We start from the raw sequence: 17,952 nt of genomic DNA, 5'->3' as shown, positions 1-17,952 counted from the left end.
ATTATACCTGAGAGTAGCTACATAAACAATGAAATGCTGCTTCATGGAAGTATTTCAGTTAGTAAATAGAGAAGGAATGATTAAATGTCACCATTTGTAACCTCTAATGGCATGTAGGCAATGACCTTCAGTGGCTTTTAACAATAGAAACAGAGAGATGACCATATATCCAATCATTATGAATCTCCTGATGGAAGTACATACCCAGGAAATATCCTTGCCAGAAAAAAAAAATTGAATCTGAGTCTGATCAAAGCTTCTAGATAAGCAGTTCTCAAGAGTAGCCTGTGGACCCCTGGGAGATCCCTGATACCCTCTAAGGGAACCTGTAAGATCAAACTATTTTCATATTAATCCTAAGACATTATTTGACTTTTCTACTGTGTTGACATTTGCACTGATGGTACAAAAGCAGTAGTAGGTACAACAGCTAGCCTTAGTATGAATCAAAAAGTGGCACCGAATAGCATTAGTAGCTAATATGTTCTTCACCACCACAGGCTACAGCTTTAAAAAAAACCCAATTCCCTTAAGAATGTCCATGATGAAGCAGTAAAATGTATTAATTTTATTAAAGTTCACTTCTTTTAATAGTATCTATGATGAAATGAAAAGTCTTAACAAAGCACTTCTGTTATAACTGAAATACAATGGTCATCTTGAGGCAAAGCACCTGTGCAATTGAACTATGAGCTCAACCAGCTGCTTTTTTCGTGGAACACCATTTTTTACTTGAAAGAATGACAAATTGTGGTTATTCAGGCCTGGGTAGGTAGCAGAAATTTTCTCAAAAATGAAAAAAGTGAGCCTGTCACTTAAAAGGAAAACAACTGATTGTGTTTTTTCCCAATGATAAAATTCAAACTTTCAAACGAAAATTAGAATTTTGGAAAACTTGAATCCACTGCTGTGAAATTCACAGCTTCCCTACATTTAGACACTTTTCTGGTAAGATATGGTCATAATTTCAAGGAATGTTACTTTTTTTAATATTGTATAATGAAATGTTCCAACATTTAGAAGATCTGTGTAACTCAGCAGACCAGTGTTATCCAAATCACCAATGTGTGTTACAAAATCATGTGTGAGTAAAAGTTCCATTCAAAATACAAAACAGACCAATGAACTTTAATATGCAGAGTGAGAAAAGTTCACTGATATAATTTTAGATTCTACATTGCCACTTATCTTTAAGAAATCACTATTTTTTTTTATTTTTTTTTTTTGAGACAGAGTCTCGCTTTGTTGCCCAGGCTAGAGTGAGTGCCGTGGCATCAGCCTCGCTCACAGCAACCTCAAACTCCTGGGCTCAAGTGATCCTCCTGCCTCAGCCTCCCAAGTAGCTGGGACTACAGGCATGTGCCACCATGCCTGGCTAGTTTTTTCTATATATATTAGTTGGCCAATTAATTTCTTTCTATTTATAGTAGAGACGGGGTCTCGCTCTTGCTCAGGCTGGTCTCGAACTCCTGACCTCGAGCAATCCGCCCACCTCGGCCTCCCAGAGTGCTAGGATTATAGGCGTGAGCCACCTCGCCCGGCCAGAAATCACTATTTTTTGAGTTTCGGTACAGAGTCAAAGGACAGTATCCACAATTATCTGAAAAAGCTATTAAAATACTTCTCTCTTTTCCAACTATACATCTTTGCTAGGCCAGTCTTTCTTGATAAACTTCCACCAAAATAATATATTACAGCAGACTGAATGGAAAACAGGTATGATAATCTGTCTTCTACTAAGCCATTCAGATTTTTTAAAATGTAAACAATGCCATTCTTCTCATTTGTTTTTGTTTTAGGAAACATGGTCATTTATCATAAAAAATATTTATATTAACATATAATTAGTTTATTATTTAGTGAATTAATAAATTCTTTTAAATTTTTCTGTTTTAGTTTCTAATTCAGTAAATACATCCCACATAAACAAAAGCTCTTTGGGGTCCTCCATAATGTTTACAGGTGTAAAGAGGTCTTAAGAAACACTGGTCTAGATCAAACTACCAATTTATTAGACATTCAGGGAACCTATGAAACAGCATCACTTAGATGTAATTAGTATATCCAGAATGTGGGAAACTATATGGGATAACAATTGGGTTTAACAGGCCGGGCGCAGTGGCTCACGCCTGTAATCCTAGCTCTCTGGGAGGCCGAGGCGAGCGGATTGCTCGAGGTCAGGAGATGGAAACCAGCCTGAGCAAGAGCGAGACCCCATCTCTACTATAAATAGAAAGAAATTAATTGGCCAACTAATATATATAGAAAAAATTAGCCGGGCATGGTGGTGCACGCCTGTAGTCCCAGCTACTTGGGAGGCTGAGGCAGAAGGATTGCTTAAGCCCAGGAGTCTGAGGTTGCTGTGAGCTAGGCTGACGCCATGGCACTCACTCTAGCCTGGGCAGCAAAGCAAGACTCTGTCTCAAAAAAAAACAACAAAAAAAAAACAGTATCACAAAGTATGGGGGCCACAGGGTTGCAGGAAGGAGGGGCTATAAATTAAAAGCAACTTAAGAGATATATCAACCAAATGCAAGGTATGGATCTTATTTGTATCTTCAAACAAACTGTAAAAAAAAAAATTTATATATGAGGAAAACTAAACAGTGACAAGGTATTTTATGACATTAAGGAAATTATTCTTTAAACGTATGATAAAGGTATTATATTTTTAGAGGGGTCTTTTTTTTTTTTTTTTTTTTTGAGACAGAGTCTCACTTTGTTGCCCAGGCTAGAGTGAGTGCCATGGCGTCAGCCTAGCTCACAGCAACCTCACACTCCTGGGCTCCAGCGATCCTCCTGCCTCAGCCTCCCGAGTAGCTGGGACTACAGGTGTGCACCACCATGCCCGGCTAATTTTTTCTATATATATCAGTTGGCCAATTAATTTCTTTCTATTTATGTTAGAGACAGGGTCTCGCTCTTGCTCAGGCTGGTTTCGAACTCCTGACCTCGAGCAATCCGCCTGCCTTGGCCTCCCAGAGAGCTAGGATTACAGACGTGAGCCACCACGCCCAGCCTTTAGAGGGGTCTTTAATCTTTTATAGATACCTATAAAATATTTAGAATGAAATATGCCTGGAATTTGCTTCAAAACAATAAAGAGGTAGGGACAAGAATTAGTGGAGGTGAAGAATAAAACAAGAACAGTTATGAGTTGATGACTGTTGTAGCTGAGTGATGGGAACTTCATCAGATTTTATCTTAGCAATGGAGGATGGTATATTTAACGACATGCACTAATTTTTTAAACTCATTTTGAAACAAATGAACAATAAATTCAAAGAATGTTTTGGAAATGTTCCTTTTGTCTCTATGAAATGGCAGATAGTTTCAAGTTGTAGATACCTGGGTTCCCAAAAAACATCAAGATGCATCCTTGAGAGTATTAACTTAAGCATAAGCAAATAATGCATCTCTGCTACCATACCAATCACCATTTTAAATTATAAATAAGGTAGTAATAATTCTCACCTCCCAGCAAATATCTAATTTCTAAAGTGTATAGCCAAAAGCAAAGAGTGTAACCTAACAACAAATGAATAATTGACTGTGTTCTGACAATTCAGTAAACCTTCTTTATAAACACCGAAAGAAATCTCAATTTACAATCAGATTTGGAGCCCTGATCTGGGAATGAATAATTAAGACAGTTTCAGAAATCATACGTTATTGTTGGCCTCCTGGGAAAAGCTAAGGGCTAAAATTTATTCTTTTTGCCACCAAAAAATCCATCTGAATGGCTTATAATTATCCAGGGAATCCAAATGAGCAATCTTGTTCAGATTCTGTTATTTTCATCAAATTAATTTTGAATTAACAGTTTAGTGGTTTTCTATCCTGATGGACCCATTATCACATGGAGGGATATTAGCTCTCTGTGCTGTATTAGGATTCTACTTTTAATTTCTCTCATAAACCAAGGAAAAATCTAAAATAGTACTAAATATTTCCAGGAAAAAATGGGTACACTAGGAACTAATTTACTTCATCTCAAGGTCTCTCCTTCAGTCCCTGCCCCCCTTTCCTCCCACACCCACACTCCTGTCTTCCCAGCCATACCACAGGCTTAGGGTTTCCACAGACATGCTTCATGTTTCAAAATACACTTCAAATGAGACTCTTGATGCCTTCCCTGAGGTTCTTGCTCTCTTTTCTGGGCTCCTATAGCACTTTTTTATACAGAGAATTTACCAGAATAGCTTAGAGAGAGACTATATAGTATACACAGGGTAAGAGGATGTGCTCAGCAGCCAAACTGCTTTGGTTCAAATCCCTGCTGTGCCACTATCTGTGTAAATGTAATCAATTACCCCCTGCAAGTCTGTTTTCTTTTTTCTTTTTAATTTACAAATAAAAATTGTATATACGTATCATGTACAGCATGATGTTTTGAAGTACAGTAGTCCACCCTTATCTACAGGGGATAAATTCTGAAACCTCCAGTGGACAATAAGACATTAATAGAACAATTATGTAACAACAACATACTGTTTACAATTCCATGGATAAATACTCATTCTTACCATAGATCTTAGTAACCTCAGTATATGATTTTTTCTTTCCATATTAAGTCTAGAACTTTCACCTTTTCACTTACAGGAAGCACTTTACAGCTTCTCTTTGGCTTGCCCGAACTGCAAGCATCACTACTCTTGCACCCTGGGGCCATTATTAAGTAAAATAAGGGTGACTTGAACACAAGCACTACAATACTGCAACAGCTGATCTGACAACAGAGTTGGCTGCTAAGTGATTAACGAGCAGGCAAAGTGTACAGCACGGATACACTGGACAGCGATGGTTCACATCCAGGGTAGGACAAAGCTGGACGATTATAAGATTTAATTACACACTCAGAATGGCACAATTTAAAGCTTGTGAATTGTTTATTTTTGGAATCTTCCACTTAGTATTTTTGGACTACAGTTAACTTCAGGTAACTGAAACCTTGGAAAGGGAAACTGTGGACAAGAGGAAACTATTTACTGTATGTACACACTGTGGAATAGCTCAATCAAGCTAATTAACATGATTTACTGTACATACTTATAATTTTTTGTGGCAAGAACATTTAAAATATACTCTCTTAGCAATTTTTAAAATACAATATATTGTTATTTAACTAGTCATTTTATTGTGCAATAGATCTCTTGAATTTATTTCTCCTCTTAAGCCTCAGTTTTTTTACCCATAAGATGGTAATAGTAACATTACCTACTTCATAGGATGGTTGTGAAGATTGAGCTAACATATATAATGCCTGGCACATAGCAAATTCTCAATAAATCTAAGCTATCACTACCACGACATATCAAAATCACTGGATTATTTTCTGCTACATTATGAACTCTCTCAGGGTAGTGATAATATTTGAGTTTAATTCAATTAGTTGAATTAAATATTGAATTAATTCAGAGACTATGTCTGAGTTTAATCGAAAACAGCATGCTAACTTTAAGCCAGGCAATTGCTAGGTGTTAGGAATACACAGACGAGTAAAAAAAATCCAGGCTGTCGAGGATCCTGCAGTCTTGCCTATTCACACATAGTACACACAGAGGACTTCAAAAAAATATAGATCTAATTAATATGAAGGAGCCACCTACCAGCAAATCTTTTTATAGTGTAAGTCATAAGAAATCTGAAAACAACTTCATTTGAATAAATAGGAAACTTACTTCAAAACCTAAGGATCCAAAAAGCTAATACTCAACAATACTTGCAAAGATAATAATTGGCTAAAAAGTACTCTTGGTTCCTATAGATCTGCAGAAGCACTGGCTAACTCAATTTAGACTAAAACCAGGAAACATCCAAATAGAAAGTTTAAAAACATATCTCTATTAGAAGCAAGACTTGTCAGTAAAACAAAAAAAGAAAAAAAAAAAACATATCTCTAATTTTTTTAAGTTAAGCCAAGTAATATGTTAGTACAGTAATACTCTCTCTGTAAAAGCATCTAAAACTAAATTTCTCTCCAGAGGCAATGACTCTTATCAAGTTATTTTATATCCTGTCTTTTTTATCTATGCAGTTGCATGTGTGCATATATATACAGAAATAGGTAGTATAGCTTTAATATACTCTTATACATACACACACGTATGCTTCTCAATTCTATTCTATAACATTGATCTATATTCTTATGCCAATATCACAATACTTTCATTATTGTGGTTTTGTGGTACATTTTGATATCCGGAAGTGTAAGTCTAATTTGCTGTTCTTGTTCAAAAATATCTTGAATATTTTTATGCATTTCTACATCCATATGGGAAATAAATATGGTATTATATCTGAAATATCTATCTAGGTTTTCAAATTTAATGACATAAAATTCTAAATTATAATCTTTGATCATTCTTTTAATAACATTCTTCCATCTCTAATAATGCTCTCTCTCCCCTATACCCACTATAGTTCATTGGTATCATCTTCCTTTTTAACTTGATCAAATCTGCCAAAAGTCAGGTACTTTCAAAGAACCTGCTTTTGGTTTTTTACAGATCAACTTTTTTGTTTGTTTTCTATTTCATTAAATTCTGCCTTTATCTTTATACTATTTGTTTTTTAGCTTATTTACACCCTTTCTTGTATCCTAAAAAGAAAATACATTTAAGTGTATAAATCTTCCTCTGAATACCATTTTTTGCTGCATCCCACAGGTTCTGAATTAGAGGAATCTGAATTTTGTAGGGTTCTTATAATTCATTTCTAAATAGTTTATAATTTCTGTTTTGATTTTATCTTTTTTTTTTTTGTTAAACAGAGTCTTACTCTGTAGCCCGGGCTCTAGTGCTGTGGCATCAGCCTAGCTCACAGCAACCTCAAATTCCTGGGCTCAAGCAATCCTCCTGCCTCAGCCTCCCGAGTAGCTGGGACCACAGGCATGCACCACCATGCCCGGCTAATTTTTCTATATATTTTTAGTTGGCCAATTAATTTCTTTCTATTTTTAGTGGAGATGGGGGTCATACTCTTGCTCTGGCTGGTTTCGAACTCCTGACGTTGAGCGATCCGCCCGCCTCGGCCTCCCAAAGTGCTAGGATTACAGGCATGAGCCACTGCACCTGGCCCTTGATTTTATCTTTAAAGTGAGAACTATTTAAAGATATACTGTTACATTTCCAAATGGGATAAAGTAGCTTTGGCTGCTTTTTACTGTTAATTTCTAATTTTACTGTATTATAGTCAGTGAATGTGGCCTATGATTTCTATGTGGAGATTTCTTTTTGTGTACTTTAAAACCAGTCAAATTTTATCAATACTCCAAATATGTTTTTAAAGTTTCATGTATATTAGAAAAGTTTTTCTATTTTCTGTTTTATCAACCTTGTTACTAGTGTTAGTTTTCTGTCTAACTGAAATGTCAATTTTTGAGAGGATATTTAAGTCTTCTTGATTAACTTCTTTAAAAACTATAGTTTTCTCATTGCTCCTTCTTACTACACATTCTTGGTGCCATCCAAGACATACTGTTTCTTCACTGTTCAGTAACACACCAACCAAGTCCCTTGCCACAGGACCTTTGCATGTGCTGTTCCTGCTGTCTAAAAAGCTCTTCCTCTGGATATTCACACAGTTCACATCCTCATCTTCTTACCAAGGAGGACTTCCTGAACTACTCTATATTTAAAAGCTACATACACTCTCTCTCTTTGGCTTTATATTTTCCATAATATTTACCACTATCTGACACATTAAATATTTTACTTATTTTCCTTCTTTTAGAATGAAACTTCCATGAGGGACAGGTTTCTGGCTGTTCTGTTCACTACTATATTCCTACAACAGTGTCAAATATATAATCACACACACACACACATAGGCACTGAATAAATAAATAAATATACAGATGATAAAAACAAATGAAGGTGACTCTAACATGGGTTCAATGACTAATCAATCAAGTAACCTCAGGTGAGTTATTCTGGTCCTCAAAGATCTCTCTCTAGATATCTAAGACCTCAACTATCATTAGGTGCATAGACTATGACATTCCTGCCATTTTACAAAAGTAGAAATTAGGTTATGGAAGAATGACATCATTTCCTCTAGGCCAGTCAACAGTGGAAAGCCAGGACCAGAAAGACCACCTGAAGTTCAAATCTAATGCTCAACTAAGCTCTTTTAGAAAAAAGGACAGAATTATGACAGCTGAATATCAAACTTTAGAATTTAAGGATATAAAAATAAAAAATTCCTAAAGAGAAAAATCCTTTCTAGAAATATTCAAAACAGGCATACAGACTCCTTAGCTTTCTTCCCAAAGTTTTTAATGCCTCTACTCATTAAATCCTTATAAACATTAATAAGAGTCTGTGGTTGAAAGAGAATAAGAGAATGTTCCACAGCAGAGAAAGGAAAAACACACCCAGTGTTTCATTAGAAACTTTGGAATAATTTATATTTATCCTCTTAAAAAATTCTGAATACTCCTCCCAGAGAGCCTAAAATTAGGAGAATGGTTAGCAGAACAACGACAATACAAAACAGTAAAAACTGTCTTCCAATCCAATTCTTAAATATAAAATCAAAATCTCAAATAAACTATTAAAGACAATTACATCTTCATTTGATGGAGTACTGCTTTCTTAATTTCCAACTGGACAAAAAAAAAAAAAAAAAAAAAGATGGCAAGTGAACAAAAGATTTTTAAAACAAAAAAAGAGGCCACTAATTACGGACCCAAGAACTGCCCAAATATAAGGAGCCGCTCGCTCATGGGGACAATCATAGAAGACTCAAACTGCACAAAAAAAACGCTCAAGTACTTTCAGTGAAATGACAGAATCCGATGTGCAATATTGCAAATAACTTCCCCCTGAAGATATAACCATTTATTTCCAACTACTTACAAACTCATAGTCTCCATCCTGTGGTACTTTCCAATCTGCAGAATTTTTCAGTGGGCCAGGCACACTCTTGCCAAAGCTGCTGATCTGGTTTTCCTTTTCTTTTTGTTCAAAATATTCCAGAAAAGATGGTTTTGCAGGCTGCATGGTCTCATCCCTTCCTGAAAACCAAGAAAAATAAAAAGTGAAAAGGAATAGTCTTACATTTTAGATAAGTTTAATAAATAGATCTATCTCCAGATGGGCTACAGTCTCTGGATAGATGGGTCTTTCTATTAGATAAAAGACTCCTTCTTCAAGAATCTATGAAACTACAAAAAAGGCACAAATACTCACTCAAAATATTTCTTAGAATTTCAGGAGGATGCAAGGCCCCCCAAAATATACACAAAAATGTCTCTGAGGTCCCTTTCTCTAGATAGAAAGGTTTGGGTGGTGCAATGATTCTGAGTAAGCTGCACATAATACATTTTAGGTCTCCTATAGCAAATAGTTTCTGTAATCTTTAGACTGAAAACAGAGATGCAAGCCAAAGCATTTATTTAGCATCTATCATATACAATATTCTCTATAAGCATTAGACTAGGATGACACAGTAGGATGACTTTCCTTGATAATCTCATGACCTAATTGGAATGACAAAAATATGCATAATTAAATCATGCTCCATCTACTCTATGAAAGATCATGTAACTTCTATTTTTTTTTTCTTTTTTTTTTCTGTTAACCAGAACATGTGGATAACTTCTAAAATACTATCTATAAATGGTTTACAATAAAATTAAAGGGAAAATAGGATAAAATATTACATATGCAGTATAATCTCAACTCTATAAAATTATATGCATAGGAGAAAAAAAGTCTGGAAGAAAATATACCAAAATGTTAACAGGGTCTGTCTCTGGCAGTAGGACTTTTTTTTTTTTTTTTTTTTTTTTTGAGAGACGGTGCCTTATGCTATCTCCCTGGCTAGAGAACAGTGGTGTCATCATAGCTCACTGCAACCTCAAACTCCTGGGCTTGAGTGATCTTTCTGCCTCAGCCTCCCAAGTAGCTGGGACTACAGACACACATCACCATGCCCAGCTAATTTTTCTATTTTTAGTAGAGATGGAGTCTTGCTCTTGCTCAGGCTGGTCTCCAACTCCTGAGCTCAAGTGATCCTCCCACCTTGGGCTCTCAGAGTGCTAGGTTTACAGGTGTGAGCCATGGTGCCTGACCACTACAACTACAGGTGATTTTATTTACTTTTTTAAAACATTTTTAAAAAGAGATAGTACTATATAGGTATTAAATAAATAGAATTAATGAAGATACATGTGCCCAGATCTTGCAGGTTAGGTGGTCATGGAAGACTGGTAAAGAGGAGCTTAGGTTGGGCCTCAAACCACCCTGGAGAACAGAATCAGCAGCTACCTTGCAGCCATTACCATATAAGAGCAGAATACAACAATTACTAGTTATTAGTAACAACAGCAAAAAGAATTGCTTTACCTGGCATAACTTAAAAACCTAGCTAACTGAGTGTACCTGCTTCATATGTTAAAGTATCTTTGTGCCTATGATTAACACAGAAGTTTTTTTCAGTGCTTTCCAGGAACATGTGAGTTTATACAGCCCTTTCCCACAATAACCAGGAAAAAGAACCAGAGGGTTGAGAACCTAAAGAAGTAGATGGGTAGAGGGTTAGAAGATAAAGAACAGCAAGTATTTCTCTTCAGGCATCCTTGTTCTAGGCAATCTTCCTTATCTCATGACACTTGCCTGGTCCAGTTTCAAGCCAGCACCCTGACTACCTCTTAAGACATTTGTCATCTTTCTCACTGTCACCACTGCCACGTTCAACAGCAGCCAGTCCCAGATTTGCCCACTTCCAGATGTTGCCAATAGCTTACTACACTGTTGCCTCTCCACTTATTGAGAATTAAACACAAAATTTGCTAGGACCAGTTAATGAGTACATGGTGTTTTGTGTGCTCTAGGTATGATGCTAGGTGATGCTTATGTTTATTTTGTTTAATTGTTAAATTAAATTGAAGGTATTACTTCATAACATAGTTCTGCAGGAGCTACAACAAAATAAGACTTCTACATAGTGGTGCCTCTCCTCTGAACCCAGAGGAGAGGACTGGCTCAGAGACAACCTGCAATGCTACACATAATCCTACGCATTAAAAAAACACTGTTCAGAAAACCTCCTAGAGGCCAGCATTTCAGTATACTGCCAATTGCTGACATATACAGTATATAAAATATCCTGACAAGATATACCAACCAGCTGAACAGAATGGAAAGTCCAGAAACAAAATAGAAAGTCCAAATGGCTATACAAACAATGGAATAACTATTTGGAAAAAGATTAAATTGAATCTTCATATCATATCTTAAGCCTGGAATACTCCAAATGGATAAAAGATCTAATTGTAAAAATTAAAACCATAAATACTAGAAGAAAACATGTGTGAATGAAATTTAACTGTAGCAGAATGGTTAGTTAAAAAGTTACATATATCAGATTACTAAAAAGCTAAAGTTGATTTTGGAGGCAGCACAACAGAAAAATCCCTCTCTTAGAATTTTATGTTATGTATATTTTACCACAATTTTCTAAAAATTAGAAAAAAATCCCAATCCTGCAGTTTAAAGATTTAGATTTTTGGTTCTGACTATATGATTTTGAGAAAACCACAGGTTCCCAATCTTCAAAATGATGACACTAGGTCAGGTTATTTCTAACTTCCCTTATAGCTTTGAAAATTTTATGACTTGGCAGTAGCATAGGAAAACATATTTATGCCCCAGTTATTGATAACTATTCAAAAGAAGTAGTCCTTATCTCCAGAGAGATTATGATATTTGATGCCTCTAATCTAAAATATGTTACAACTAGATGTGTATGGGCATAAAACAAAGACCAGGCCAAACTGAAAAATAGGGCTCAACAAACAGTTTAGTGACAAGAATGTCTCTTTAGTCTTTGGATTTCTTTTTGTCGTTGTTGGCTTGGTTTAACAGATGGGAAAGGTGACTCAAACTGTAATAAAGATATCATCTAGAGATGTAGATGATAAAAATATTTTATGTAACTAAAGCAGAAACGAATGAATCAACTAGTAGCGGAAGCCACTTCAACTGGCAAAAAAATAGTATGCATTCAAAAACAGTTAGGTGATCGCTGTAGTTGATGACTGCAGAAATTAAATGCCTCCGCCATAATGATTCTTTCCTGATGTGTAAGGTTGCTTCACTGATGGATTAAGGTTGTGTGGAAGACAGCATTCCTATAGTGACCAACATTTCCTCAAAAACACCATAATTAAACTGTAGCACCTGTTCTCAGTCTGATTTTCTACACCAGTAATAATCCTCAGTGAACAGATTTGTATTCCTACCACAATTAGTATCTAAGATAAACTGTTTTCAAAAGTGGCCACAATAATATTCTCCTGTTATCTTCATCCCTGAGTTGTGCCCTCCCACAATGGGCTGAGCTAACTAACTTGCTTTGGTCAGTGACACAATAGCAAATGTACAGCAAGAAGAAACTAAAAATTATGTGTATTCTACTACAATGAAAATAAATCTGAGTGAGGCTGCAAGATGGTGAAATACCATGTGGAGAGGCCAGTCAGCAGATGTCTCAGCTGAGGGACCTCATAAATCAGCCAGGTGACTAAAGAGCAGAGCAAACCAGCCCAAGCTGGAAGAACCGCCTAGCTGAGTCCAATCTAATTGCCAACCTACAGAATCATGAATTAAATAAAATGGCTGCTATTTTAAGCCACTAAATTTTAGGGTCATCGGTTATACAGCAAAGCTAACTGATACAGTCTGTCTGTCTGTCTGCCTGACTCTTTCACACACACATACACACATTCATACACATCACCCTAAACCTACAAAAAGAGTTTCATTCTTTGGGAACTCAGGTTCAAATTCAACTAACATTTACTGAATACCTTCTACATTTCAGGCTTTCTACTAAGTGTTTTCACATGATATTCTCATCCAAACTTTATGACCACCATATAAAGTAGGGAAGGAAGAGGCTTTACACTTATCAGGCACCTAGCAAGTGCCAGGCAATGTACTGGCAATGTACTATTTCACTTAATCCTCAAAGAATCTTTTGAGGTATGTATTTTTATCCCCTTTTATAAGGAAAGAAATTTGCCTGAGATTTCATAGCTAGTAACCAACAAGGACAGGATTTGAATGCAACAATCAGGTTTTAAGTTTGGTGAGCTGCATCTCATTGTAAGTTCTCTAAAATCAAAATAAAGATTCTTGACATGTTAGAATTGCCATTAAGTTAAGTGCAGAAAGAGTGAGGGAATGGAATTTTCCCAGTAACCTTATCTTTGAACTTTTCTTTCAGCACCCTTTAGCTAGATAGATGATCAAGTGTGCTGGACAGCAGCCTGACAGTGCTGAAAAGCATGAGAGAATCAGCCCAAGCTGATTAAAGGCCATGCTGTCCCCAGGGCTTCAGCTAGCTGGTGGGCTTTTTGTTTTGACTTGAGCTACGGTATTTTTTCAGATGTATCCCAGGAAATGAAGATGTTCAGTTGAATGATACAAGAAACCTAAAGCCATAGGGAAAACAGACTGAGCAAAGAAACCAACCCTTGAAAATAGTCACATCTTGCTCTAATTCTTTTATCTGATGTAAGAAATACATGAACTCCCATACTATGACTAGCCTATTTTTCGTTGTAAGCAGCATTTGTCAAGCTAAATGGACAATCTGTCTAAGCCCACAAAGGAGTGAATTCATAAGCAACTGTATCTTCTATTTATTTTTCTTTGAAAAATGCTATACAAAAGCAAAAAGATTCAACAACCCAGATATCTATCAAGTGATGAACAGATAAATGAAATGTAGTATATCCACACAGTGGACTATATTATTCAGCAATAGAAAGAAATGAAATATTGGTACATAAAACAACATGGATAAACCTTGAAAACATTATACAAAATGACAGAATCCAGACACAAAAAGCCACATATTGTATGATTCCATTTACATAAAATGTCCAGAATAGGCAAATCCATAGAGACAGAAAGTAGATTAATGGTTGCCTGGGAATGAGAGGAGAATGGGAAGTGATAGATAACAACAGGATCACAGCTTTTGGGGGTGTGATCAAAAAGTCTGGAATTCAATAGTGGTATGGTTAGAATACCTTGTTAAATTCCTTAAAAAAAAAAAACCAACTGAATTCTATGCTTTAAAATGGCAAATTTTATAATATGAATTATTTCTCAAAAAATAGTAAAGCTTTAAAAATTAGATTACAGTGATGGTTGTATTATACGACTCTGTGACTATACTAAGAACCACTTTTAAATGAGTGAATTGCATGGTATGTGAATATATACCAATAACTCAATTAAAAAAAACATCAATACCCCTTTCTTCTACTATTTATTCTTATTTCTGGATTCATATGAACTATAGCACAATGTCAGGGTAGTTAGAGGTGGGAAGGAGCTTGATCAAAGATTAAAGCCCACTTTTCCACTGGAATGACTATTTACTAGACCTTAAATTTATGATCTTCCATCTCAAACCTTCATTTTCCAAATTGTCGCTAAGTAAACCACAAAGGTCAATTTACTCTTTCCTTAATTCCTCTAATAACTCCTTTCTACCTAAATAGTAATTAATTCTGTTCAAACTAGAGAACTGGGCAGAGCCTGCATTTCCTTTTCTGTTTCATGCATGAATATTTGCAAGAAAAAAACCACCAGTAATCACTCAAGGTTTTTCTGGTTTATAATGCTTTAATGTATATTCTTATCATACGCTTTTTAAAAAAAATCTAACATTGTTATGTGTGTGTGGTTTTTGGGTTTGTTTTTGTTACCAGATACTTAAGCACTTTACATTAATGAACTCACTTGATTGTACAAGTTATTATCCAAGTTGCTGTGTGTGACCATAAATATTCCTTTATTTATATCCCAATGTTTTTTGAAACCACTAAGAATCACTAGAATCATAAATTACAAGATTCCCTGGAGCCTGGAACAACTCTTCCAGTTAAGCAGTTTAGTTTTGTTAATTGCTTCTAAGTGAACTGACTCGATTTCTGGGCAATGGTGCTCTAGCTGTTTTAATTCTGGTGCACTGCAATATATCTATTCAAAAACATCTAAATCCAAGTTTCAAAGGGTTACTAACTACAGCAATAGGGGCAGCCCATCTAAAAAGATACAAAAGGTTCACAAGTGAGAATGGTTATCACAAGAATTACCTAATTGGTCTCACCTTTTACAGTCTTTTGAAACTCCATTATTTCACTTTCCTGATCTTCACGTATTCTATTACTAACAGAATCAAGTTCAAACTCATTACTTTGGAATTCAAGGTCCTCCAAAATCCAGTCAACACCCACAGATGCTTCAGCCAAACTGAATATTCAATATACATTTCTACCTTTCTGACTTTGTGCCTGCCTGGAACATCCTTCCCCAGCCTTCCTGCATATCTGAGTCCTTGCTTTCCTTTTCACAAATCCTTCAACACTTTTCTGTACCACTTACCCAGCATTTGGCCTAGTATTTCATTACCTTCATATGTAGAGGTCCTTTCTTCTAATTAAGTTGTGTCATTATCAAATACCACTATCTGAAGCACCCAGGGTAATGTTCTATACATGTAAGGAATTAGAAAAAACAGTTATTATACAGTAGGCCTGCTGTAAATATTAGATAATGATAACGACAAATGTCATTTTCCCCTTTTATTCTCCAAGTTCCTGCTCAGCAGTTAATATCTGTGTTAGTTTTTGTACACTACACAGTAATGACACACATAGTGACTACTTAATAAATACTTCTTGGTCGGCATTATTTATTTTTAACAAATACTGATTCCAAGTTGATATTTCTTAGAGCATAAACACTAGAAGAGAATCATCTCCTTTTTCTTTATAGATCCATTTAAATGGATATTTGAAAATGCATCTCCATTTTTTTGCTGAACAAAAGAAAGAAGGTCAGAATAGTTTCCAGGGGTGGGGAACCTGTGGCCTCAAGGCCACATGTGGCCCTCCAGATGCCCAAGTGAGGCCACTCAACCAAATTTAAACTTCACAGAACAAATCCAAAAAGGATTTGGATTCAGTTAAAAGGCCACACTTAAGGATCCAGAAGGCTACATGAGGCCCCAAGTCTAACTTAGACTACCAGAGAAATATATTCCACTAATTCATCAAGACTGACTTATCAACCTCTTAGGTATAACAAAGTATATCTTTTGAAATTTACTTTTCTTTGTTCTTTATTATTATTATTATGCTACTGCCCTCTCTTGGAAAATATATTTCCCCTATGGCTGTTGTTGGCTCTTCTTTTACCAATATACTATACTGGAGCAGCTATCTTTCCAAAAATATAGGCCTTGAGCCCTTCACCCAAGTCACACTGAGATCTGGTACTTTGATATCCTAATATGTGGTCTGGCAGGGTGTTCTGAATGAATTTTCAGGCACCAAGAGTCTGTGCTTTTTGGCTCATCCCAAAAGAATCAAGAATGTTAATGGTTTCCAAAGATAAAAGTGGGCCCAACATCTGGACACAATAAGAAAAACTGCACAAACAATTAGGATTTAGTCTCCACTCTGGCAGGATGACCTTGAATTATTTGTGAAACTGTGAGAAAAGTCTAAGTACCAAGATGTCTGCTCTTCTATTGTAAACCTTACCCAGGAGGGAGCTTCTGATAAAATGCACAGTGAACCACAGCGATTATCTTTCAGAGATGGAAAAAAACCCAGTTGGTAATAAATTTCACAGTATTAAGATAAGAGTTTGAAACTTTACAAAAGAAGGCTCATGTGGATTCAAAGTCTGGCCTTCTTTAAAATCTGTCATCTTGTATTTTGAGCTATTTAACAGATTCTCAAAAACACATATATTATTGCCAAGGAATTTAACACACACACACACACTCTCTCTCTCTTCTCAGTACATTGGCAAAAATACGTTACTGAAACTGACAAGCGGCCTTCCTTTAGCTCAACCATTTTAATGCCAGCACTGAGACATACTTGAGATGACACTTAGAAAATACCTTTAATACCAAGAGTAAAAACAAAAAGCACAGTTATCAAAAGAAAAGGAATTAGGATGAAGAAAATTGGCCCTGGTTGAAGGAATGTTTAGTTTAATGAAAAAAACCAGTCTCATACTAGAAGACTCAACAAATACTTATTATGAGCATTTATCCACTAAGTATTTTACATGTTATTATCTCATATCATCTTGACAAAAACTACAAAATCAGAACTTTTATGCTCTTCGACCAGGAAACTGAGGTTCAAAAAAGGAAATAACTTGACCAATGAGACTCAGTTTATAAGACTCTGAGTAAAGTTTCAAGCCAAAGACTCTGATTCCAAAAATCAAAGCTCATTCCTCTACTCCCTTTTCCTTCTCTTGTCTTTACTCAGATATATGATTCCAACAAAACCAAATGTTATAAGTTGTAGATGTGGTACGTATAACTGCACTGATGCTATCTGAAACTCTTCTATCATGCTGGGAGTGGCAAGCACATGTGGACACTTAATGTTCTCTGATGATCATTGTTAAAATCCTGAAAAGATCAGAAATTAGACAGAAGGCTTTTGTGGTAAGAGAAGTGTTAAAATACTTCAGTACTTTATGTTCTAATTACTTGCAAATGCTATAATCCAAGAGAGACAGAGAGAGAGAGAGAGAGAACACAAGGCATAAGGGAGGCAATATTATAACAATTCCCTTCAAACAATTCCAGGTATAAAGAAAATGGGCTGTGAGTCAAGAATTTCTATCTTATGCAGCTCTGAAATTAGTATCTGATGGATGGTGTTGAAATAAAATCATTTCAACAAGAGGCTGGCCTTTAACTTGCTTTTAACATGAGGAAACCCATAGCAACAATAGGTGCCTTCATGAACCTCAGGACTTTCTGGAGAACTATAAATACATGTTTTTACATAACACTATCTCAGTAATTTAACTAAAATATGCTTCTCAGTTGCCCTAACTTAATTATGCCACTATGCTTTAAAATTCTTTTCCAAAGAGATTAATATGGCAT

General features: G+C 35.7%; 1 protein-coding gene across 2 annotated transcripts in view; it reads right to left on the bottom strand.

Moving 5' to 3' along the window:
- Window positions 1-17,952, bottom strand: part of STK4 (serine/threonine kinase 4) — a 90,274-nt gene that overhangs the window by 33,749 nt on the left and 38,573 nt on the right. Inside the window, exon 10 of one of the 2 annotated variants that reach the window (XM_012780476.2) lies at window positions 8,862-9,019. In XM_012780476.2, coding sequence (XP_012635930.1) covers window positions 8,862-9,019 — 158 coding nt within the window. Of the gene's footprint in view, window positions 1-8,861; window positions 9,020-15,420; window positions 15,518-17,952 lie in introns of those variants that run through there. The other variant, XM_076011150.1, reaches the window with a different exon arrangement.

This window comes from Microcebus murinus, chromosome 16, assembly GCF_040939455.1.
Source record: "Microcebus murinus isolate Inina chromosome 16, M.murinus_Inina_mat1.0, whole genome shotgun sequence".
In the NCBI taxonomy this organism is placed as follows: Eukaryota; Metazoa; Chordata; class Mammalia; order Primates; family Cheirogaleidae; genus Microcebus; species Microcebus murinus.
This window is presented reverse-complemented; position numbering and strand designations above follow the sequence as displayed.